This window comes from Leiobunum rupestre, chromosome 6 (genome assembly GCF_980474605.1).
Source record: "Leiobunum rupestre chromosome 6, qqLeiRupe1.1.hap1, whole genome shotgun sequence".
NCBI classification, from domain to species: domain Eukaryota; kingdom Metazoa; phylum Arthropoda; class Arachnida; order Opiliones; family Sclerosomatidae; genus Leiobunum; species Leiobunum rupestre.
This window is the reverse complement of record NC_143389.1, coordinates 40,951,563-40,978,113: the sequence shown is the minus strand read 5'-3', so window position 1 is coordinate 40,978,113 and position 26,551 is coordinate 40,951,563. Positions and strand designations below refer to the sequence as shown.

General features: G+C 39.1%; 1 protein-coding gene and 1 long non-coding RNA gene across 3 annotated transcripts; one reads left to right on the top strand and one right to left on the bottom strand.

Moving 5' to 3' along the window:
* Positions 1-11,666: 11,666 nt before the first annotated feature.
* Positions 11,667-12,472, bottom strand: LOC149940960 (uncharacterized). The gene is made up of 3 exons (XR_016481373.1): positions 12,299-12,472; positions 12,099-12,234; positions 11,667-12,036 (listed from the first exon to the last, which is right to left on the bottom strand). It is a non-coding gene; the product is annotated as an uncharacterized LOC149940960 (long non-coding RNA).
* Positions 12,473-13,746: 1,274 nt separating this feature from the next.
* On the top strand, positions 13,747-26,551 carry LOC149940959 (mitochondrial 10-formyltetrahydrofolate dehydrogenase). Of its 2 annotated transcripts, XM_090176979.1 has the most exons (18): positions 13,747-13,765; positions 19,708-19,849; positions 19,922-20,156; positions 20,217-20,487; positions 20,557-20,649; positions 20,725-20,985; positions 21,041-21,126; positions 21,196-21,340; positions 21,402-21,521; positions 21,584-21,711; positions 22,200-22,421; positions 22,483-22,770; positions 22,985-23,084; positions 23,764-23,862; positions 24,161-24,234; positions 24,726-24,923; positions 25,193-25,392; positions 26,226-26,551. In XM_090176979.1, the coding sequence occupies exons 2-18, from the start codon at positions 19,723-19,725 to the stop codon at positions 26,279-26,281; spliced, it is 2,703 nt and encodes a 900-aa protein (XP_090033105.1). In that variant the 5' UTR covers positions 13,747-13,765; positions 19,708-19,722; the 3' UTR covers positions 26,282-26,551. The 2 variants fall into 2 exon arrangements, with proteins under 2 accessions (XP_090033105.1, XP_090033106.1); XM_090176980.1 differs by lacking the exon at positions 13,747-13,765 and having other exon boundaries at positions 19,714-19,849; positions 19,927-20,156.

Here is a 26,551-nt window from a genome sequence, read left to right as displayed (position 1 = left end):
TTCATAGCGCATCTCGGTTGAATTTGAGCCTAGGTGTGTATCAAGTTTACCGTCAGGATCGCCCGCAGCGAAGCTATGGTGGTGTGGCGCTTCTAGTTAATCTTTTCCCCCAGTATCGCTTGGCCTGCCCATCCCTTCAGTCTTTGGAGGTGATAGCGGTTAGGGTCCATCTGTCTTTTGGCTGGTGCACTTTCGTCAATATTTACAATCCCCATGGGGCAGCCCCGGCTACAGATTACAAGGCACTGACTCCTCTTTTGACTGGCACTTACTGTGTTTTCGGCGATTTCAACGCCCATAACTCTTTTTGGGGCGATTCTCAGGACGATTTGGCGGGTAACATTTTGATTGGTTGGTATATGGCCCAGGATACTATGGTGCTCCTCAATGATGGTTCTCTTACCCGTCTTGGTCACCACAGGGGCGGATTAACACTGACGGCGCCCCTAGGCACAGAAAATTTTGGCGCCCCTTGACATTGATATAATTAGACGTTACAGTCCGGTCAAGTGGGAATGTATAGAATGTGCCCTTGGGTGTGACCAGGAATTAACAAAATTTAAGATACGTTTTGTAAATAACAAAATATTTTTATTTTATTGGCACCTATATATACTATCTACATCATTTTTCGCCTGCACTTTTGTTCCGAAAATTCATTAATAATATCCGAGTAATCGAGTGTGATCGTTAACTCTTTTTCAATAGCCAACAGTGAGAGATCGTTCAACTTTTCGTCCGAAAGGTTTGCCCACAAATAATTTTTTATTCTCTTCAACGCCGAAAATGATCGTTCGGCCGAGCAATTAGTAGCTGGTGTGCTAACAAACATGCGGAAAGCTATTTCCAGGTTAGGAAAAGTTGAGATAATATTTTGTTCGTTAATAAGACGGCATAATCGTAATATTGCTTTCTTTTCGACGTCGGAAATTTCAACGGTTTTCAAATATTCTCGAAAATTCAAGCACTCCTCCGTGAAGGATTCTTCCAAATCTTTGAGATAGTGCACCTGTAACGTCTTAGATTTCTCAATTATATCTTGAATTGAATAAGTGCAAAGGTTCGACAAAAACTGAAATTTCTTCATAAATTCTTGATACGCGAGGCTTCTACGATTCAGTTAAGAGGACGCAAGATCTACTATAGCCAAAAACGTACCAACTCTAAACGTTTCTCGTCCACATTGCTCTACTTCTCCAAATCGGGTCTCATCAGATTGAAGTTTTCGTATCTTTTTTCGCTTACTGTCCAATTTATATTCTTTAACTTTAGATTTTGATTTAGCTTTTTCCTCGTAGTAATCAAACATGTCACGCGTACTATTAACATAACCAATAAGTGACCGATAAAGCTCCAAAACTATTTGAATGTCAATTTCAACATTTTGCAATTTTTGACTAACAACGTGAAATCTGTTTAAAAGCGAACTCCAGAAAACAGCCATGAAAGCCGATTCAAATCGTTCCAATTGAACGCTAACTGATCTATATGTGAAATTTCAGGCGTTGAGTCGACGCTTATAGAAAAGTATTTGGCTTCCTTGATTTCTTTAATAGTATGAGAAATCACATTTGACGCCATCAGTTTTAGGAATTCGTCACAAACGGTACTGGAGAGATAGGATATTTTGCCACGACCAGCATTACCATAACGCTCAATATGGCTTGCTAAAAATGGATCGAATTCTGCTATAAGCTCTAAGGCCATCATGTAATTTCCATTGAAGTGTGATCCAAATTTTTCATCTTTTCCTCGAAATGGAAGACCTCGGCTTGAAAGTTTCTTTATAACAGCTACTAGCCTCTTCAATATATTTCGCCAATAATTAAACTCATTTTCTATATCTGATTTTAATTGAGAATCAATTCTTCCTAATAAGTTGGCTCTCTTCACATAAGCCAATTGGCTCGCTCTATGTTCGGCCGAATTTTCATGCTGACTAAGACGGTTCGTAATATTCTTCCAGTCACTTAATCCCGTCGTGGCTAAACTACATTTCCCTCCAAATAATCGACAAGGTGCGAAAAAAACAGTTTTTAAGCTCTCCGAGTATACCATATATTCCCGCAGTTTCACTTCACCATTTAAATGTTGTCGTTCAAACGCAAACTTTGTTAGTGCCCTTTCTTTGTCACCAAACATTCGTTTTGAAAGGCTAAAATAACTCTCGATGTTCTGATTTATTCCATATTTTAATAAATACTCAATAGTAAAATCATTTATAATCCACTCTGCTGGATCCGCACTTACTACTGGTATTGCACGACTGTTGACCTTTATTATTTCGACCGTTTTCAAGTTGCTTTCGGTTTCATCGCTATTCGTGTCAACTAACTTCACCGAAGAAACTGATATTTTTGTGTTTGAAACATCTAAGTCCATGCATTTCGAGTTATTGCAGTCTGCTTCATAATATTTATCGCCATCACTACTCGTAATGAGACTAGAACTCGCAGATAATTCACAAATTTCAATCTTAGAATCAGATTGAGACCGTACTACAAAGGAATCTAGTTTTCGCATTTTAGCTAATAGTTCGTGATTTTTTTCTTGTTTCGAGGAACAACTTACGCAAAATTTTACTATATCTGTCCCCACCCGATTTTTTAATATTTTTTTTATAAAGGTACCCTCTATAAAAAAAGATTTTGGATTATTTTATAAGCAACACGGATAAAACGGGTTAAGAAATGGCTAAAATGGTTTATAAACGGCTAAAATGCGTTAAATTACAGCTAAAATATGTTGAAATACAGTAAAAAGTGTCAACCTTTAAAACGTTAGTACTGTTTTGCATTGTAACTTTATCTCTTTCCTCAGAAAAAATTCCCAACCTTTTAAACTTTAGTACAGTTTTGCATTTCAACATTATTTCTTTAGTCAGCAGCCCTACTTTATCCAAAACGTATTAAAATCTAGAAATATAAAGAACCGTTCTAGGAAAAAATCACAGGAAAATTAAATTTTATAAAAATTCATATCTTTGGAAAATCTAAATTTTTAAAAATTCATATCTTTGGAAATGACCATTTCCGACCAAACATTTTAACATGAAAATAATCCATAACTTTAGTAAAAAAAAATTACTAAACACAAATTGGATGGGAACAGCTACCCTACACTTAGCAAACAATTTAAAACAAAATTAACTTACCAAGTATGGAAGGCGGGAATATTTTCCTACAAATGAGTTTGGATATTGAGGAGGATCTCGAGACATCAATTATTGAGAAAACTGAATATAAGGAGTAAGACTAAGACATGAACAATGTCACTGTATTCCCTCCAAAATTTAAATACATCTAGTTCGATTTCACTCCAACAGTCCAACTGCAAAAGACTATATACGCTTCGCTACTAAGATTGGCGTTCAATCCACACGTGACAGGAGTAACTTTCTTTCTCCCTGGTAGCCCAGGACAGATAGACTAAAAAGGGCTTGACCCAGAACATTTTCCCATAAAGATGAAAATTGGTACATAGTATATTTTTTTTGGGGTCCAAAACTACCTAAAAGTCCCCACCTCTAGAACGTGGGCTTCCGACGCCATCTTGGAAAATGGCCGCCAAGCACGCCTGACGTCATAAATTAAATGAAAGTGTCCAAAAATGTTAAAAATTGGTACATTATACATTTAAGGCTTTCTGAATAGTATTGTAATTTTTTTTTGGTGTACAACCGTTATTTTGGCCGCCATCTTGGAAAATGGCAGCCAAAAAGGTTTTCCACGTAACTTTCCACTATATGTTTCAATATGTTTGAAAATTGGTAAATAGTTTTATTACGGCCTTTGGAACATGGTTACAAAATCTTATGTATCTGCGACTATTATTTCGTCCGCCATCTTAGAAAATGGCGGACTGCAATGCCGAATTTCGCATTCAAAATTGAATGATATAGTCCGATTGTTTTCAAATTTGGTAAATTTTTTGATTATGACGCTGAGAACACTATTACAAAATCTTAAAGGTATCTGACGGTTACTTCGTTCGCCATCTTGGAAAATGGCCGTCTGGAAAATATTCACCTTGTCGATAGCATTCTTATAACTATTTCGAATCACTTTAGGGTTAGATTATTAGCTTTTAAAATCTGGAAAATGAAAACCGGTGATACAAATGTATATGTATATATAAATAATATAACACATTTAATAATAATAATATAACACATTTAATTAGGAAATGCCCAAAACTATTTATATATTCTTAAAGGGAATATAACCCGCAAAGCAATCTTTATGGAAGACCCCTTCAATTTTTCAAATTTACCGTACAGTGGCGCCAAACATTTCTAAAGCCAAAGGCAAGAGCGGCCAGAGCTGCAAACGTTGGTGTTCCACACCAAATACCTGAGGTTATATTCCCTTTAAAATATTCAATGAAATATTTATCAGTTGCTGCAGCTCGTACCAAGAAACATCCATCTTTCTTTGTCCAAATAATAATAAATGTCGTTGCCCATCTCTCTAGCAAGACATTTCGAAATTAAAACACACCGGTTTATATATGTAGATATTAAAATTTAAAATCTATTAGCCGTTACATGAATAATACTTTGCTAACTAACCATTCTGGAGCAAGTAACCGTTTTCTGATTTCAGTAGTTCATAGAGAGTAAGGAAAGCGTTGCGAGTTACTTCTTTACGGTTACAGAATGGAAACAAATGATATGGTTTCAAATATCTCTAACGATTAATATCAATTTTTGTGAGCTTAAATTACTTTTAAATTACCCCTTTACGAATGAGCGTTTGCCTGTAAAACATGTACACACATATTCACACTCATTTCGTGTAACTGTAGAACGACTTGCCCTAAAAACTGCGATTGCAAAAGATCTGGTCTCGTTTGCTCTGCAATGTGTGGTATGATCTGAAGTAACCCTTGGAAATATTTGATTGAAGAAGACGACGAGATTATAATTTGCGATTTGTAAATATTAGGAAGTAGCTGGGGAGCCCGACCTTCGACCGCATCCCACATAGTTGCATTGATCGTATAATTCGTAAAGCCATCAATTTAATCACTGATATATTTAAGTATTGTATCTCCATATATTTTCTCATGTATAAAACTACGATACTTATCGTACACCGAGGTAAAGGATTGCACCAAAATTGCTACACAATATCGCGCAGTTTCCTAACAACGATCCAGGATTGTTTTCTGGAGGGGGCCCGTGAAGATCAAAACTCTTTCGACTGCTTTAGTTGTAATAATTAGAAAAAAACCGAGTTTTCTTTTTGTTCTTGGAGGGGGCCCGGGCCTTCTGCCCCCACCCGCGTGCGCCACTGCAACGACTTGAAGGATCAAAATGGCAGGATTGAATAAAAATGATTTTTTTCTGGTTTAAATTTAATCACTGATATATTAAAGATACCTCCAAAAATAACCGTGTACCACTATAAGAAACACATTTGATCGTTTAGAACCGGTTTATTAGATTGTATAACGCCTTTACTCTAACATTTCGAAGTACTCCTATAGACTCCTCTAAGAAACCTTTTAGACTGCTTTAGAACTCGTACTCATACCAGTAACCTAGCTGACCCCTTTAACGTCGTGTACCGTGTACCTCTATAAATATCAGTGTACTCCTATAAGGAGCCCCATGAACCTCTTTACACTACCGCCAGAGCCGTGCTATTTTTTTTTGGGCCCGGGGCAAATGTTTTAGACCCCGGGCTCCACTAACGTTTTCAAAATGTTATTGACTTTCTCCCCCTCCTTGACCTAGGGGCCCCAATCAGTACCTCATGGGCCATATACTGCCAGGACCCGGGGATATAGACCGTTCTCTATTAAATTAAAACACGTGGCCTGTAGAGAGAAAGGAAAGATCATCGACAGTTCGAATATAAATGATGAAAAACGATACATCGCCAAAGAAAACATCATGTGCTTATTATATAGTTAATTAAACAGTTTTGGGCATTTCCCAATAAAATGTTTTCTACAAATAAATGTGTTATATGTTCATTTTCCAGATTTTAAAAGCTAACAATCTAACCCTAAAGTAATTCGAAATAGTTATAAGAATGCTATCGACAAGGTGAATATTTTCCAGACGGCCATTTTCCAAGATGGCGAACGAAGTAACCGTCAGATACCTTTAAGATTTTGTAATAGTGTTCTCAGCGTCATAATCAAAAAATTTACCAAATTTCAAAAAAATCGGACTATATCATTCAATTTTGAATGCGAAATTCGGCATTGCAGTCCGCCATTTTCTAAGATGGCGGACGAAATAACAGTCGCAGATACATAAGATTTTGTAACCATGTTCCAAAGGCCGTAATAAAACTATATACCAATTTTCAAACATATTGAAACATATAGTGGAAAGTTACGTGGAAAACCTTTTTGGCTTGCCATTTTCCAAGATGGCGGCCAAAATAACGGTTGTACACCAAATAAAAATTACAATACTATTCAGAAAGCCTTAAATGTATAATGTACCAATTTTTAACATTTTTGGACACTTTCATTTAATTTATGACGTCCGGCGTGCTTGGCGGCCATTTTCCAAGATGGCGTCGGAAGCTCACGTTCTAGAGGTGGGGACTTTTAGTATATTTTTTTTGGGGTCCAAAACTACCAATTTTCATCTTTATGGGAAAATGTTCCGGGTCAAACCGTATCTGTCCTGGGCTATGGGATCAATATCGAATTTTTAAGCGTTGGGATACGTCAGCGATATTTTTAATAAATTCGGTGAAAAAAAAGAATTTACAGTTTCTTTGTTTTACTACAGTGGTTTTATAAAGTATTGAATAAAACGTTTGAGAAAATGGAATAACGTTAACAGAATTTTGGCGCCCCTAGAAAAGTGGCGCCCTAGGCACGTGCCTACTGTGCCTAATGGTTAATACGCCCCTGGGTCACCATGGCCAAAGAGACTCTGCTATTGTCAGCAGTGATCTCGCCACTCGCTCGTCCTGGAAGCTCTTACCAGCTTCGGGTAGCGACCATCTTCCAATTTGTGTTACTTTGGGGGAGGTCGATTCTCCTCCTATCTCCACGCCTTTGCGTTGGGATTTTTCTGGGGCCGACTGGGTCAAGTATCGTTCGCTTCTCCACGACGTTGATTGGTCCCAGCTGTTGACTTTGGAGCCGGAACAGGCGGTACATTTATTTACTTGTACTTGGATTGGGGTAGCGGAACAAGCTGTTCCACGCTGCGGGGGTACTTCTCTGTCTGGTTGTCTTCGCCCTCCTCCCTGGTGGTCGACGGCGTGTAAGCGCGCTCTTCGCTCGGCTGCTGCCGCTCGTCGTCGGGCCATCCGTTCTCGTAGAGATGCTGACCTCATTTTAGCTCGCCGTCTAACGCCCCAAGCCAAGTGTCTCGTCCGTGAGGCTCGGCGCCACTCCTGGCGTTCGTTTTGTTCTACCGTGTCCAGTATCTCCCCTCTTCCAGTCCTTTGGCGTAAGGTTTGCTGGTTTAAGGGTGCCTCTAGTCCTCAGCCCTCTATTCCACCCCTTGCCCAGGATGGTGTCCGGGTTAGTTCAGCGGCTTCGGCCGCGGCCACTTTAGCTAATCATTATGCTCAGACCGCTTCGGCGGATGTTCCTCGCCCGCCTCCGGTGGTCGCGGACGGGGCCACCCCTGAACGGTCGTTTAGCCCCTCGGTTTTCTGCTGCCCTTCGACGTCTGAAGAATACTGCCCCGGGTGAGGATATAATTATGACGTTGCTGTTGCGCAATTTCCCTTCGCAAGCGCAAGACGCCCTGCTCTCTCTTAATAACTTATGCTGGAGTACGGCCTATATGCCCTCTCGTTGGAAATCGGGGTTGGTGCTGGCGTTCCTTAAACCTGGAAAGGACCCTGGCCTGCCGTCATCCTATCGTCTGATTACCTTGCTCTCCGTGCTTGGCAAACTTTTTGAACACCTTATTAAGGCTCGGCTGGACTGGTACTTAGAGGCTACAGATAAGCGTACGCAGTTTCAGTCTGGCTTCAGACGTGGTCGCCGGTTCTTAGCCCTCTCCTTTTTAGTTTGCTTCTTGATGACCTCCCAACTGCACTCCCGGATGGTACAAGAATTGCCATTTATGCTGACGATATAGTTTTATTCTTGCCTGGCTTTTCCTTGTTGCGTAGGTACATGCAGGAAGCTCTGCAGAGCGCTGACTCATATTTACACGCCTTAGGTATTTCTGGTACCGCCCTCCCTTTCAGGTCCCAGTGCCGCTACTTGGGCGTCATTTTTGATAGTCGTTTCACGTGGCGTCCCTATATTGAAGACTTGCGTGCCCGCTGTCTACGGCGTCTGTCTCTCCTTCGTGCTATTGTGGGGGCCCGTTGGGGCCCGGACCAGGCCACCATGCGCCTACTTTGTTCCGCTCTGATCCGCAGCCTCCTTGACTATGCAGCGTTTGTTTACTGCACTGCGGCGCCCTCCGTCCTCCAGCGCTTGGACGCGATACAAAATGCTGCGTTGCGGCTGATCTTGGGAGTCCCTCGTTCGACGGCAGTCTCGTCTATGGAAATCGAAGCGTATGTTCCCCCGTTATCCCTTCGTAGGGCCTCTCAGTGTTTGCAGTACGCTTTGTATTGACTTCGCGCCCCACCTTCTCACTTGGCTCAGGGTTGGCTTCGTGGGCAAGATCTACCTTATATCTTGCTCCGGGGTTCTGTCACTCATCTGGCGCAGAGGTGGGATCTGAACGACCGGTTTGATAGCGTATTTCCGCAGCCACTTTGCCCCTCATGGCCGGTGGACACACCGCCTCCTTTTGTTCTGGATGTTCGGTGGTTGCCTGGGCCCAAATCGGACTGCACTGCCCACTCTCTGGCATCGGCCTTTTACTGTCATCTCGATTCCCTTCCCTCGGAGTGGTGTCTTGTCTTTACCGATGGCTCCCTTGTCCCGTCCTCTGCTTCCGGAGGGTTCGCCTTTGTCATTCCTAGTCTGGGTGTAAGCCGGAGTTTTTGGTGCCCCTCTCATTTGGCTATTTCTAGGATCGAGTTGTGTGCCCTTTATGAGGCGCTGTCTTGGCTTCTTGACCATGCAATTTACACTGCGATCTTATGTTCCGATTATGTCTCCGCCCTATATACTTTAGCGGACAACTCTTCTGCTGACCCGTTGGTCCAAACACTGTTCGGGAAATTCCTCTCTCACACTTCTGTCCGCTATCGTCTCTTGTGGACGTCTTCCCATGTGGGTATCGGTCCCAATGAGCAGGTGCATGCCCTTGCTAAAGCCGTCTCCACTGATGCAGTGGCTCCTCTGTATGTCCCGCCTCCAGATACTCTTACTATTCGTCGCCGGTGCTCGTCTGCACTTCTCCGGATGTGGTGGAGCGCTTGGGCTGATGCTCCGACGGGCCGTTTCCTCTTCTCCTTGCAGGACTTTCCGGCCCGTTCGTTGGTCTGGGGCTGTCATTTGGGCAGGCCCCAGGAACGCCTACTGTCGTTGGCTCGTGTTGATCGTTTTCCGGTTCCCGCAGTTTTGTGTCGCTTCGGTGTACGCTTCTCCTCCCTTTGTTTGCTCTGCCAGGTAGAGGGAGATCTGGCTCATTTTGCTTTATTCTGCCCCGGTTCAGCGGTTTCTCTCTTGGAGTTTCGGAACGCTTTTCGGGGGGTTGGCTTACCCCCTTCCTTTGGAAACACCCTAAACTCTCTATTACCGTTCTCCGCTCTTCCGGAAGGTAGTTCCCGCCCGGGATACTTCCACCTGCTGTCGGGATTTTTGCGATCCCTTCAGCGCTTCTAACGTTGGTGCCGCTATTGTCTGTGACGTTTATTTGTTGTATTGGTGTCTAAGGCCGACACTATATCGTGTGACTCTCAAAAAAAAAAAGGCAGCCCGAGAAGTGTCCTTCACTCCTTCAGTAATTCGTCCATGGTCACACAAAAGGGAAGTTACATGGCGGCGAAAATGTGGCGATTTGGGATAAAAATAATTGCTTGGGGAAGAGAGTTCCAATCATTGATGACACTTGACGAAAAGTGATTTTGGCGCTGTGTGGAACCAGTAATTCGTCCATGTAGTCAGTGACTACTAAAATAAATTAAGATAGGAGGCTCACTAGTCAGGCGGACTACTAATAAAAATATCCTTACGTCCAACCCTGGTAATAGAGCGAACCTTCTTCGATATTATGTTAACATGACTAGAAAAAGTTTAAGCAAGGATCAACAATAACCCCCAAGTCCTGTTCAGAGAGAGTAGTTTCAATGGGGACACCCTTGATTTTATATACATGATTGGGGTTATTCCTGCGAAGGTGTAGAATGGAGTCAGCCCAATCAATAACATCTCAGGATCAAATAGTTCTTTTTCTAAAATAACGTGGCCTTCTTGTTGAAATGTTGCTCTTACGTCACAGTCTCTTACTTTGACAAGCCTACGAGCGCGCGCTACAGTCGCGAGGAATATAGCTTTTTCTAGAGCGCGTGCAAATAGCTCGTGCGAAGAATACACTAATAAAGCTGGGTCTTGTGACGTAAGAGCAACAGTTTAACAAGTTGGGCAAGACCACTTTTTATTTTATAAAATCAACTATTGAAGACACAGACAGTGGGACATAGACTTGATAAAATATCATAACTTACAAGGAGACTACCCGAGGTGTAACTCACCGATTTTCTTTAAATTCAGGGATTAAGTAGACCTTCACGTAACTTAAAAAACCCCAAAGGGAAAAAATGCGATGGGATTTAGTTTTACCATGGCAACCGAAAACGTTTTTGACAACTAAAATATCCTATGTAAATTAACATAGGAAAATTGAAGATTCCTAAATTATTCAATTTTTTTTAAACAAAGGTGGTAAATTGTGGGTAAATATCAAATTGGATATTTACCCAAAATTAACCAAATTGGTTTAAAAAAATTTTTAATAATTTCATAACGGGGGGACCCTTAGAATCTTCGATTTTCCTATGTTAATTTACATAGAGAAATATAATATTTTAGTTGTCAAAAACGTTTTCGGTTGCCATGGTAAAACTAAATCCCATCGCATTTTTTCCCTTTGGGGTTTTTTAAGTTACGTGAAGGTCTACTTAATCCCTGTATTTAAACAAAAGCAGTGAGTTACACCTCGGGTAGTCTCCTTGTTAGTGTCATCGTCAAAAAGGGCAGTGCACGCATCATGAACAACATCAGGGACGGAGTTAATTAAAACATTAAACAAAAGGGGGCCAAGAACAGAGCCTTGGGGGACACCACAGTGGACATCGGCCCAATCAGAAACTTCACTGTGGACCACAACAAGATGGTTTGCCAAGAATGCGCAGCACTATAGACACCCACACCTTTAAGGGCCGAAAGAATAGCGGCATGGGGAAGCGAATCAAATGCCTTAGCAAAATCAAGAAAAATAACATACACAGTCGAGCCAACTAGGCCAACGGTTCGTAGCAAACAAGAGGCTGGAGAGACATGAGCGTTTCGAAAGAAATCCATTAAGAGACAATATTTGCCAAAACATTTTCAGATTCAAATTAACTGACCTTCTTAAGAGATGTTCCCTGACTTTTTAAGGCCAAAATTAGACAAATTTTTACTTTTATCAGAAGTTAATAAATTATATATTCCAACTTATATTACAGCACAAAGGTTGTTGCAACGTTAAAAACAACAGCAAAACTTTCACGGAACTAAATAATAATCACAGAATTTGTTAGAGATCTAGAATAAAATTACCTTCAAAAAGTGTGAAGATAAAATTTAATTTGATGACTTTTTACAAAATCTTAAAATTTCTTGACCTTTCCAAGACTATAAAGGCCCATTTTTAAATTTCCTGACTTTTCCCTGACACGTGGCAGCCCTGATTATCTATTCTGAAATACCTAACAATTTACCCAATAACGGGCCATACATCTATCATAAATGTACTTCATAGAAAAATTGCTAATGGTTCTCATGCTTATAGCCTAGGAGTAAATTGCAGTGATTAATTATAACTTCTAAAGAATGGGGTAAGATATAATTTAGAAATTTAAATTCGGGCAAAGGAATTCTTAGGTCGCAACACAACAATGAAGTTCAGATCATTTTGGGTTCTTTTGGCAGCACCTTGCAATGTAAACATTCATTAGTGTTAAAGTAGATTAAGTTTAATTTTTGAATTTAGATACTTTGACAGCCATGTGTTCCGAAAAGTGAGCCACTCCATTAGTTTTTTCGGATTCATATCTGCTTTCTGCATAAATCCATAGGCCAACTGGGCAGGTTGGTAGCTGTTGCAGCCACTTCATATCTATCCCTGACCACCTGTGTAAGTAATTTTACGTATTTCCAATATTCATTCATTCAAAAAGAGAGTATGGAGGCTCACCATGCTTCAATGGATTGTTCCACTTATACATTATTCTTTAAAATAAGAAGTTAAATATTTTATTTTAATAACTGCAAAAAGGTACTAAACTGGGTGGTTTTTCCAAAGGGTTTTTCAGTTTTTAAGAATAAATAAGGAAGTTAGACGTAAGAACCTCGAAGTAGCCATTTTTACAGTAAGTTGCCAGATATGAGATCACTATAAAGTAATTATTTTCGAGGTCCAGGACCCGCAAGATATTGTTTATATAGTGCTTGTGGAAATAATCCAAACTTTTCACCTGTAAACAGAACGTCGTGTTTTTGCCAAATCTTAAAGGGAATATAACCTCGGGTATTTAGTGTGGAACACCAACGTTTGCAGCTCTGACCGCTCTTGCCTTTAGCTTTAGAAATGTTTGGCGCCACTGTACAGGGTAATTGGGAAAATTGATGGGGTCTTCCATAAAGATTGCTTTGCAGCTTATATTCCCTTTAATATGACAAAAAAGCTATCTGGTTAAAAGGGAACGCCATGGGGAACGCTTGTTTCTGCCGTAAAGGTGAAAAATTTCCAATATTTTAACAAGCACTATATAAACAGTGACTTGCAGGTCCTGGCTCTTGAAAATATTACTTCTTTGCGATTTATTGAAGCGTCTGTTCTGACAAAAAGACCAGAAAATTATCGATATTCGAAAAGATAATTGGCTCTATAAAGTATAAAATCAGAAAAGCTTGGTTATCGTTCGCTTAAAAATTTGTGGTTAATTTAAATTTTGTCATTTTTTTATCGAAATTTTTTTATGAAAAATCAAAAACCACTGAGACTTTTGAAAAAACTGAACTAAACACATTATTCAAATATTTACAGTTACAATTCTATCCGGTTATCCACTAAGTGCAAAAATTATCGTATGTTAATTATGCTCAGGGTTAATTATCGAAATTAGCGTACTATGTAGAAACCGGCAACTGTTAGATGGCGATAGTGTATTTGGAAAAAAATGCAATTGTAAATTAAAAAAAGATGCGATAGATGGCGATTGTGCATTGTGATGATGATTACTTTCCAAGCGTTCATCTAAAATGGCGTTATTTATTAATCAAAATTTAAATTTGATGATAAATTTAGTTTCATTATGAATATCTTTACCTCAACAACACAATTATATAGGGTTATTAGGAGTTAAAATTTACCAGAAGAGGGGGAAATATTATAAATAAAACCAATGATGGTTTGCTCCCAAAGGCGATATCTCCATGGAAACGAAAAAAAAAACACTCTTTCAATCCTTTACCTCGCCGCTCCGAAACTGAAAATGGCGTTACGTGTGTTTCCAGACTACGCAACAGTTACACGTGGGAACTAGGAAAACTAGGGGTATAAAATATAGGATAAAATTCTGTTATCTAGGGGGTTATCCATTCAATAATCAGTCAAATGTTCGCTACGCGTTGCGCTATTAGACAATTCTCCAATACAAAGGTAAAGATCAATTCTTTTTATTTTTTTTATGAAACGCAACAGATTGGTAATTTTATAATATTTTAAATTATAAATAATAATTTTCTTTTGTGTTTTATATTACTAGTTCATAAAAATAATTTAAAATTATCTTTTTCAACTAACGAAGATTTATTTAAGTTTACTTATTATTTTAAACTGTTCAATTTATGAATTTTGCGGATGAAATATATAGAAAAAAGTAAAACTCAAAGTGTTAATTAGTTATAATATTAAGTCACGTATGCAAATTTCGTAAATTAATATTTATTTGAACCCAGTAATCAGTTTTATACCTTTCGGTACTTTTATCACTGGTAATGTTTTTTTTTTTAATATTCTTCGTTTTAATGTCAACCGTGTGTTCATTACCTTATCAATCATAATATAAGGATTTTATCTAATTTGCTAGACACTCTTAATCAAAGTTTTTTTTAACTCGTTTAAGTCCGAACGACTTATATAAATCACCAGACTAGACAGAATGTAGGTCGAAACCTTGAAATCTAGGCCGATCTATAAATGAGTATGCGGAAACGGGTTTATAGACGCCATATTCTTGTCTCAATAATTAGCTGACAGTTTTGTCGAAGGCGACCAGACTAGGATATAAATACCCAACGCATTCGGTTCACACTCTTTTCTAACAATCGCGTCTTTGGTTCGAATTATAATCGCTCAAGGGCTGGTTTTGTATTGTCATTTATGCGTTTTAGAGATGATAATCACGCCTTAATTGCCACTTTCCCGTTAGGCGCTATCAGGTCATTCAACCATCGTACACGTACTTTGATATTTTTATACGTAATGGTAATATTGTTAACATTAAATCGGATAAGATAAAACGCAAATAGCTCTGTACTTGAATTCAATAGAATTAAGAATATATATTAAATTCGCTTATAATATAGATAATATTAAAGTCCATATTTACGGTGGATCGCAGAATTTTACATTTCTGCCAACAGGATGAACTGGGGTCAGGGTAACCTTATATTCTACATCGAAAATCGTCTGCTAACTACGCGCTAAGCCTAGCGCTAGTTACCCTACATTTTAATAAGTTTGTAGCGGAAATGCGAAATTTTGGTGATCCACAAAAATATGGAACTTTAAACACTATTTAGTTAACGAATTTTCGATTTCTAACATACTCCCAGAAAGCTTTGGTTTCGTCATTTATTAGTTTCTTCCTCGAGTGATTTGAGAAAAGTTTATTATCGTTTTATATAACGGTCAATTTATGAAATTTAGCCACAAACAAATCGTTTATTTTCCACGAGATATATCTTATAATTTTTGGTAAAACCTTCGGAAAAGAGGGGGCTTCTTCGCTTCGAATTTTTCCTCGGTGATAGGGGCCTCTTACAACAAACTCTTAAGAATAAAATTGCCTTCTTTGGGTTTTTTTTTCAGTTATAAATAGAACGGCGACTACTTGTCTTACTTTCGTGTCTGAAGACAGTCGGTGCTTCGATGCCTCTAGAGTTAGTGTCGCGAAGGATTACATTCCGTTTTCTTGTTATGTTTGAATGTTAAATTTTATTTTATTTTAACGTTGAAATTAATTATATTTTTTGTACAGCGCAGGTAAGGTTTTCGTAATATTTTAATTTATATAACGTACGTACCCAGTTTTTTAGTCCGGGGTCATTACCCTCTGAGATATGTTAGGATAGTTCTTACTTCTTACTTAAGCTATTTTTTGCCATTGCGTTTCTGAACTTTTCAAGAGCAGTAGTCTATAGATAACGAAATATTGGTAGCTAAATATATTCATTTATCAAAATAACTATCATAATTAATTTATTTATTTTTGTATAAAAATTTCAATTAGTGATTAATTTTGGTATTTTCATTAAAATTCAATATTGTTGAAATATATTTTAATTCAATATTGTTGAAATATATTTTAATATATTTTAATTCAACATCGTTAAATTAAAATTCAATATATTTTATTTTAATTAAGTATATTTTAATAATAATTCAATATCTTTTAAATAAAATTCAATATCTTTTAAATAAAATTCAATATCTTTTAAATAAAATTCAATATCTTTTAAATAAAATTCAATATCTTTTAAATAAAATTCAATATATTTAAATTTTAATTCAACATCGTTTAAATATAATTAAATATATTTACATTATTATTATTCATCATCGTTTAAATATAATTAAATATATTTTCATTATTATTCACCATCGTCACCTGCCATCGTTTAATTATAATTCAATATATATTTTTATTATCCAACATCGTTTAATTATAATTCAATATATTTTTTTATTATCCAACATCGTTTAATTATAATTCAATATATTTTTTTATTATCCAACATCGTTTAATTATAATTCAATATATTTTTTTATTATCCAACATCGTTTAATTATAATTCAACGTCGTTTATTTATAAATCAACATCAAGAATTGATCTATTTATATAAATAGATCAATCTTGTCAACATCTTTAATATTATAATTCAATATCTTTAACATTATAATTCAAAATTTTTAATTATAATTAAATATCTTTAGTATTATAATTCAATATCTTTAGTATTATAATTCAATATCTTAAACTATTTTTCTAATAAGGAAGTTTCTATAATTGATTTCTAGCCGTAGGCGCCAACTCATTATGATATCATAAATTATACTGTCAGTGAATATTAAATTCGTTTTGTTAAGAGGAACCACGGCTATGGACTGCATTGTAAAGAGTGATAAAAAACTCGAATAAGTAGAATAGCCCATAATGAAAAAGGATAAAAAAGCTAAACCCTAAAATCTCGGATCCCATCTATTAGTTTTTCACTCAAAGATCTATTTGGTCCGAGATTCGCGTCTTTTTGTTTGCTCGAAGACCTATTGGTACGAGCAATTTGTAAGTTTTTAAATTTCTTCAAATTTGTTTAGCTTTTTTATCCTTTTCATTATGGACTATTCTACTTATTCGCGTTTTTTATCACTCTTTAAATTCGTTTTATCGAGAACGTTTCTCTCATTCTAAGTAATAAGAGAAATTGTCTTCGCTATCCATTGTAAATTTTATCGATAGATAAATCCACGTGATAGAAACGTGGCTGCGCCTTCGTCGAAATTACCTCTGAATAGAATTATATCAGAAACACGCTACGCTGTCCTAGAAATTGACGTGACGTCAAAGATATATCCAAATCGTTCGAAAGACATACAGTCGATAAGAAATTCATGGTCGCGTTAAATAAGAAGATTTTGATAATAAAAGGTTTCTGTTAATCAAAAACACTTAAAAATTAGTACAATGTTCCAAAAATACAACTTTTTCGAATATTGCGCATACCACTAGTAAATATGGTAAATATTGATTAATTTTGTATAATAATATGTGAAATCAAGAAAATCATTTAAAAACGATATTTATCAACTTTAGAAGATCTTAAACTTTATTTTCATTACTCTATAAGTATGTTGTAAATTTTAGAGGTTTCATCTCCATAAATGTAGGTCTCAGTTATATAGAGTGCCAGCAGCTTGAAACCCTGCGACGTCACCAATGTTAAACGTCTATTGATAAAAAACGGGAGTTTTCATGACAACCACTACGGAAGCTACGGCTGTGACGTCACTAACTTTTAAAAACGCATCAAGTGCTAGCACTCTATATAGTGTAAACAAGAATGTATTTATTTATACCTAGGGAGAATGTCTATGTCGAGACGGTTTTTAGCCTTTCTCTCAATCTCCCGTTGGTCCCCCCAGTACGCTCCTCCGCTTCAAATAAAACGAATAGTCCCGGTATTTCATTGGCTGCTTAAAATTTACGTCACCTAACGCGATGGTAATCAAACGTCGGTGATGTTTTGTCTTCCCCCCCGCGCGAGACGGGGGAAAGGCGTTCAACGTGCCTGGCGATTGTCGCAACATAATCATTCTTCCTAAATATAAATAAATACATTCTTGGTGTAAATAATTCATGGAAATATATTATTTATCATTATCTACCATTATTTACCACTGTTTTCATTTTATACCATTATGTTAATTACCATTTTTTTCCACTTCAGAACTGTTGAGTCCTAGTTTTTTCAGTGGTTTCTAGAGGAATGTTAATTACGAGAGATTCTAGCTAGTTGTTTTAAAGTTTTTTTAACGCCAAATGTTTGCGATTTTAAAAATACTATTCTGTAATCTTGTCTAATTCTACCGCCTTCATACATTCCTTCAGTACATTCTCATAGACTGATCCAACTACTATGGTTAATCTATGCAAAAATAATGTAGACATCATAAACTAGATTCGAAATCACTGCCTCGCGCGTAGTTAATAATGTTTACCCTTTCCCGCCGGAACTCAGAAAAACATTGCTCCATAGTTACCATGGCAACCAACTATAGATCAACCGATGGATGCCTATTTTTCGGAGGTCTCGTACCCAAAGTGGGAAATCGGGAAGCTCTTGGAATTCGAATCTAGGGTATCTAGGTCTATTGTACTAAGCGATAAGGTTGATTTCTGGTATACAGGGTGTTAACTAAAAATGATACAGGGTCAATAACTCAATATGTGTTTGAGACATTGAACCATGTCTTCAAGGTCATTCAAAATTTATCTCGAGAACCATTAGAGATACAAAGTTGGTTTCAATTCCCGTCACATTTTAGGACTAAATAGCTTTGGGCCCAACTAATTTGACCAATAACAATTCGAGGGATTTAAGACAAAAACCGGTAGGTCGTGATGAAAATAATGTATCAGAGACCAGGTTGAAAGGCCAGGGTCGGCGCTAGAAATTTCGGGCCTCAGGTAAGCGTTCGCAGGCCCCAGCCCACCCCCCAAATTTTTTTACTCCAAATTGTGTGTTTTTTTTTTGGAAATAGTCAGAATATTTTTGTTAGACACCCGGCCCGGGTTACTTTTGCCCCTCTTACCCCCCCCCCCTAACGCCGGCCCTGTGAAAGGCTAATAACTCGAAAAGTACTCATTCAAGAGTATTAAAAGTTGCAAGATATACTCATCTGATAGGGGGTCATTAGAATTTTCAATTTTCGGATGACTCATGGTTCAAGGTCATTCAAAGTTTATCTCGAAAACCAATGGATTTAGAGAAATTGTTCCAATTTGAAAGGTTTGCATCGGGTGAACATAAAGGCTTACTAACAAACTAGCATGCTACTATGTTACCCGTTTAGTTGTTAAACAAAGTCTACATTTATGCGTATCTTAAGGGGCAATGTATGAAAATGCTTCGGGAGTACTTGTTTTAAAAATTAATGATAAATTATCCAGTTCCAACCGGATCATCCGTGATCGTTATACCCTTTTGATACAAATACATAACTGGAATTATCTACTACTGATACGAGGATCTTTCAAACTAAGCTTAAAGTAAACACTGTAATAAGCGCAACACCTTCCGCACGCGGTTCATATTTAAATCGAGATAAGCGTGTGAAATGATTAACCTAATCGAAGCTTGCTATCCTTGACTCCTTATCTCTCAGACCTCGAGATCATGTATCGTCAGACAACCACTATGCTTCTATTAAAACCACTTTGTATTTATTTGAAATGACTATTAGGCGCTTTCGTACCTGTTTTTCGACATTCTTGTTTTTGTTTATCTGAAGGCGTGGCTCCGTAGAAGTCCAGTTTTGTAGGCCATATTGGGTTTTTTTCCATTTGACACTCGGTTTGCCGGTGCTCTTGATATACTTTCGCAGAGAGATAATTAAGAGTGTCGCGACAAGAAAGGGGATCGACGTTCGGTCCCTCCCCCCCCGTACAAGGCCGTTTGATTAGAATAACTAAATATAAAAAATAATTGAAACTCGTGTTATAGTTCACTTTCTATCGTTTTCTCCTCGACGCTTTCCCATTATAGCCACGTTTTCGACTAGCTCACCGATTTCTATTTTTCATTTCCCTCTTTAACAGGATTTGTATTCCGCCATGAGAATAGCCATTATTGGTCAGAGCGCTTTCGCCAGTGATGTCTTCAAACTCTTACAAACCAAAGGTCACGAAGTGGTGGCCGTTTTCACCGTCCCGGACCAAAATGAGCGGGAAGACCCATTAGGTAAGTTCCAGAGACAGATAAGTTACTTCTATTAGGCTGGACGCAGTCTGAACTTTGAACGCCTCATTGCAGCGCAGGTAGCCAAAGAAAACGGTTCCAAAGTCTTCAAACTATCCCGATGGCGTCTCAAGGGAAAAGTGATTCCGGAGGTTCTGGACCAATACAAGTCGGTACAAGCGGATCTGAACGTACTCCCCTACTGCACGCAGTTCATTCCTATGGAGGTAATCAACCACCCAAAGCACCAATCTATTATCTACCACCCTTCCATTCTACCGAAGCATCGTGGGGCGTCAGCCATTAACTGGTAAGAAACTCGAGACCACGTACCACGTCCTAAGAGACTAACGCGTCTGTTTGAAACCAGGACGTTGATACAAGGTGACAAAAAAGCCGGATTCACGGTCTTCTGGGCCGACGATGGCTTGGACACGGGACCAATTTTGTTGCAGAAAGATTGCGACGTAGAACCCGACGACACGGTGGACTCTTTGTATAACCGTTTTCTGTACCCCGAGGGAGTCAAGGGCGTAGTCGAAGCGGTAGACTTAATAGCCGGTGGAAAGGCACCCAAGATTACGCAATCCGAAGAAGGAGCCACCTACGATGCTATGTTGAATAAGAAGGAACTAAGTCAAGTATGTTCAATGTTTTGAACGCGAAATAAACGTTACTATACTTACTAACGGAAAAACGCGGTACTTAAGATCAAATTCGAGAACCTAACGGGAGTGGAACTACACAATTTCATTAGAGGTATGGATAAAGTTCCAGGTGCTTGGACCATCCTTGATGACCAAGTAAGTACGCGCTATTTTGGAGTTATAAACGTTGCTTTTTGGGGTTAAATAACCATTGGACTTCTAACACTCTAGATAGTAAAACTGTACGGTTCCAAACTATGGACCAAAGCGGCCCCTTCCGGTATCGAAGCGAAAGTGGACGGCATGAGCAAATTCGGAATTGTTCATAACGAAGGTCTGGTATTGTTTGGAAAAGACGGTGGCATGGTCAACGTTACTAAAATGACCTTCGAAGACGGTAAGATGATCGCAGCCAGCAAATACGGACAGATTGACGAAAGCAGCGATATCGAGTTGTCCGAAGAAGAATTAACATTGCAAGACACGATTAAGGTAATATTCAAAATGGTTAAAATTTATTGAAAATTAAAGCAGTTGGGTTTTGCAGAGTATTTGGTTGGCAATTTTGCGAAAAGATGTCAGTCCCGATACTGATTTCTTTAAAAGCGGAGCTGGGTCCATGGACGTTGCCCGGTAAAATTTTTTGAATTGAAATACCTCCTCGATCGTTTCTTCACTGACTAAGGTTCTCAATTCGTGTAGTTTGGTGGAAGAATTGAAGGAGAAGTGCAACGTGGAGATGGAAAATGAGGATGTGTACATGGCCACCATGTTCGATGATTTCGTCAAAGCCGTCGTCCTCAAGAGTCGCGGTGGTTCCGGTTCCCCCAAATTAGTTTTTGAACCAGTAAGTCCCCGACACATACGCTTAACCTCTAAAAGTGTATTAATTACGATAATAATTATAGTTTCATATGACGGTTAACAACATGGAAATCAGTTTCGCTACGCAACTCTTTATCAACAATCAATTTATCAACAGCGCCAGTGGGAAAACGCTTCAAACGATAAACCCTAGTGACGAAAAGGTAGATCAACAACTACATTCGCTTTTGTCTTTTACCTTGTACCGAGTATTGAGTTTTTCCAGGTGATTTGCGAATTCCAATGCTCTGGTAAGGAAGACGTCGATAAAGCTGTGACCGCCGCCAAGATCGCCTTCGAAGAAGGAGAATGGGGGAAAATGAACGCCAGGGACCGGGGAAGGCTCATGTACAAGTACGTAAGCGCCATATCAGGATATTTTTCTAGGGAGGTCAGTGAACTGGCTTTTCTTCGCAACCCATTTCCTTCTGATGAGGGTAAAATTATACACTTAGCAGAAAATATGACTGTCCCGTCGAACCATTTAACGACTCGTATGAGTTTGGCATTACATAAGGTCACTGAATAAAGGCTGTAAACTAATCTTAACATTATATCATTTCGGTTTAAATTTAAGGCTATTATTAGACTTACCTCAGAAGACAATATAATTATATTGGTGTCATAAAATATTTCGTTTTACGAAATTTGTTATTAGTAGTTTGAGGTACGAGTATACATGGCGCAAAACAGCACAAGGTTATTTTCCCCCGTCATGAAACTAATGAACAAATTTAACAAAAAAACTGGGCGTGTGCTGACCTCTCCGTAAATTTTTCTGGCCATGTTCAACATATTTACAAGTTTACCCTTTCCTTAACCGCATTGGTGTAATTACACAGACTGGCGGATTTAATGGAACAACACAAACAAGAGTTGGCCACCATCGAGAGCATTGACTCCGGCGCCGTTTACACCTTAGCCCTTAAAACGCACGTGGGAATGTCCATCGACACTTTGCGTTACTTCGCCGGATGGTGCGACAAGATAGAAGGAGCTACTATCCCCATCAACCACGCCCGACCCAACAGAAATCTCACCTTCACCAAGAAGGAACCCATCGGGTAAGTGAGACCCCTATTCCATCCGCGATTCGTTACCCGTCTAATTTACCAACTACCTTAGCGTTTGCGCTCTGGTCACTCCATGGAATTATCCCCTGATGATGGTCGCCTGGAAGATGGCCGCTTGTTTGGCCGCGGGCAACACTTGCGTCCTGAAACCGGCCCAAGTGTCCCCATTGACGGCCTTGAAGTTGGCGGAACTGAGCGTCTACGCCGGATTCCCACCGGGCGTCATCAACGTCCTCCCTGGTACTGGAAGCGTTTGCGGTCAGGCCTTGGCCGATCACCCCGACGTTCGGAAATTGGGTTTCACCGGCTCAACTCCCATAGGAATGCAAATCATGAAGAGGTAAGAAAGTCAAGTTCGTGTTTTTTTTCTACACAATTCGCCTTATCTTAAAATTTGCCAACTTATCCGGCCTCGAATAAGGAACTTTATTGATATTCATATATATACATATACGCGTAAAATCTAAATTCGTCAAACTATATCTGTCAGTCAAAATTGTATTTATTCGGGCGAGTAGCGGTTGGGTTGACTCGGTTTTCGTCTTTCCCTACAGTTGCGCCGTCTCCAACTTGAAACGCTGTTCTCTGGAACTCGGAGGAAAGTCTCCCCTCATCATCTTCTCCGACTGCGACTTGGACAAAGCTGTCAGACAGGTTCGTGCCCCCTCGCCCCCCCCCCCGCTTTGAAAAATACAGGGTGTTTTCGAATTCCCTTCAGAGTTGCCATTCGTCCTATAATCTATCTATAATTATAGGACTTTTCGATAATTTCGATGGAATTTTAGGAGCATACTATAATTTAAAGCGCGTACCATATAGTACATTGTTTTCCATAATTCATTATTGTCGTACTGTAAAAATCGATAATTTCGTAGCCGAAACAAAAGTGTGGCAAAGAACCATATTCGGAATTCCTTCGCTAGAATTTCCGGCAAAACAAGCACTTCGACGATATCTCGTCACACGAGTCGACATGATGTAAGGTCACTTGTCATTATATTATGGGATTTAAATTTGAATTTCCCACCAAAAATCTATAATTTCTAGTCTTTGGAAAGATAATTTGACTTTGTCCATCTGGCAACGCTAAGATTTTCCCTGTATTTCGCGGTGAAATTCTACTATATCAAGATCGATCGGCGGCCATAACACGTGATCGCCCTGTATTTGGCGCTATTTCCATCTCCCAAACGTCCTTCACTTTCGCGTATATTTTATATTCCTCTTTTTCATCTTTCATCCTCTTCGGTCATCGATTTTTCCCGATCCCATACGAGCCATTTGTCAATGTGGTATATTTTTTTTAACGATTGGTATTTTGTCCGTGGCGCAGGGGATGGCTAGCGTCTTCTTCAACAAAGGCGAGAACTGCATCGCGGCTGGAAGACTTTTCCTCGAAGAATCCATTCACGACGTTTTCCTCCAGAGAGTCGTAAGTTAAAAAAACCTATTTCATTTTATACCTGTCCTTTTCGCAAGCCCTTGATTTCCATTTTGAACTCATTCGGGCTTAGTCCAAGTTGTTTTGTCCATCCTGAAGAATGGACAAAACGGGATGACCCGAATCAGTTTCTTTTTTAAGATTTCGTTTTTTCGGTCAAAATATTTTCCCCTGACAAGAAATAGGTCCCGCGTTGTCACCGAAATCAATATTAATTTCTGGGAATCGCGTCGTTTTCTCTTAGTTTGGGTTTTGTTATAAATTTGAGTTTTGTTTCATTTTTACTTAGGTGGAAGAGACGAAGAAAATGGTTATCGGTGACCCATTGGACAGATCGACCGCTCACGGACCCCAAAATCACAAGTATGTTTCCATTTGAAGTTAATGTTCACAAGCTGGGCTAGCTATTACGATATTTTTTAGAGAGAAGTAAACATGGTGGGCCAACTATTACGATATTTTTTAGAGAGAAGTAAACAAGGTGGGCCAGCTATTACGATATTTTTGAGAGAGAAGTAAACAAGGTGGGCCAGCTATTACGATATTTTTTAGAGATAAGTAAACAATATTGGCCAGCTATTGCGATACTTTTTAGAGATTTTTACAAGGTGGGCTAGTCGAAATACTCCTTTTGGTCCACGAATGTCATTTTTGTGGGTTTTTAAATAAAATGGGCTACCTAAATTATAATATTTTTTGTTCAATCTGTAAACGTAAGGCTAGCTAATTAATAAACCGTTGAATGAGGGCCAGTTTTCACGTGATCTTAAAATAATTTATTTAAATTGTAATTCTTCCTGGAGGTTTTTGTTAAAAACCGTAGACTTTAACGAAATTTACCGTTCAAAAATAAGGGCCCATTTGGACAAACTGGTGGAATACAGCGATATCGGTGTCAAGGAGGGCGCCAAATTAGTATTAGGTGGCAAGAGAATGAACCGGACGGGACTGTTCTTCGAACCCACCATTTTTACGGACGTCGAGGACCACATGTATATTGCCAAGGAGGAATCCTTCGGCCCCATAATGATCATTTCCAAATTCAAAGACGGGTGCGTACGCCGTAGTCTAATATACTCCCCAGGCATCTATGTACGGGCAAGGTACTAGAGCTAAACCTTCCGGAGAGACGAAGACGAATGTTGTAAAACTCGGGCGACCTCTGGAGACGGATGGCGACTCGATTCGGTGGAGCGGCGACCAATTCGTCCGTTAATCTCCGGGAAATTCTCCGTTTAATTGCCCGTAGATAGAGCTGGAGAGACGGCGGGGAGTGTCTCCAGTAAGCCTAGGCTATATGTCGGTTTCTATGGGTGTGTAGGGACGTGGACGGCGTGCTGAAGCGTGCCAACGCCACGGAGTTCGGGCTGGCCTCCGGAGTATTCACGAGGGACATCGCCAAAGCCATGTACGTCAGCGAACGCATCGAGGCCGGCACTTGTTTCGTCAACACTTACAACAAGACCGACGTCGCCGCGCCCTTCGGAGGTTTCAAACAGTCGGGCTGCGGTAAAGATTTGGGTAAGGAAAAGATAACTTCCTTGGCGTTCAACTTACCCTCCCCTCACTTACCGTTTCTGCTTACTATTAGAATCAACCCCACCTTTGCTAATGAATTTTCGCCCAAGGTGATTTACTCATTGAGATTGCCAATTTCTCGCGTGTGAACTTGGCCGTATCCGAGGATATAAAAGACTCGCATTGTTAAAGGGAGGGTCAAGGGGAAGATATTCTAAATTGAAAAATCGTCTGCTAACACGCGCTAGGACTTGTTTTTAACGTAACTAGCGCCAAGACCCATAGCTTTTGTTGGACCAGGTGGCTGAAATATTAAGTTAGGTGATCCACCAAAAATAAACAAAAAAATACTCCCTCTAACTCGAGTCTCTAGACGAGCTTTGTTGGGGCCCTCTGACCTTTCTCTCTGGTCATTTGGACCCCTTACCTTTTGGCAAGTTCCGGGCCCCCTAAACTTAAGCTTTATCACAACTGCCTTTAAGCTTAATAATCCTATTCAGGAATCTATATCTCTACTAGGAATGCTTATCGCGGCAGATTTTCGTCTCGATGTGACTGACGGTTTCTTTGACGTCACTATGTTAACTTAACAAACAACTACGTGAGAGGGGAGCGCGCAGAGGGGATTTTTTATATCGTAGGCGGGGCCAAAACCGTCAGAGTGATCTTACCATACGCGATACGGCAGGATAAGCATTCCAAGTAGAGGTATGGATTCCTGACCTATTACATAGTACGTCACATTCGAGCTATAGTCTTAAAAATAATCAAAGCAGAATAGCAATTTCAAACATATGTATTTTTTCTTTTCCCTTTCCTTTTTATCTCCTGCGCAGGAAGAGAAGCCCTGAACGAGTATTTAAAGACGAAGACGGTCACAATCGAGTATTGATTTTGTGGCGGAGTAGGTATTATGATCTTCCCAAATTGATTCCTATAAAATTGTACGCCCTTTTGTGGTTGCCAAACAAATTTCGTTTAAGCTTCTGTCGACGGGAAAGAACCGCGGATTGAATTCTTTAATTCTACACACGATATATATATATTTTATTGAAAAAAAAGATTTTTTTTTTGGCGGGGAAAAATGTCCGGAATTTTTACCGTCAATTTTTAATATAATGTGAAAAGTTATGGATTAAATAATATATTTGTTTAAAGACTA

Excerpts from the sequence above, each read along its gene's own strand:
- LOC149940959 (XM_090176979.1), top strand. The coding sequence starts at position 19,723 with ATGAGAATAGCCATTATTGGTCAGAGCGCTTTCGCCAGTGATGTCTTC. Across the intron at positions 21,341-21,401 it reads CCAAATTAGTTTTTGAACCA|TTTCATATGACGGTTAACAA; the intron begins GTAAGTCCCCGA and ends TAATAATTATAG. Across the intron at positions 25,393-26,225 it reads GGGCTGCGGTAAAGATTTGG|GAAGAGAAGCCCTGAACGAG; the intron begins GTAAGGAAAAGA and ends TCTCCTGCGCAG.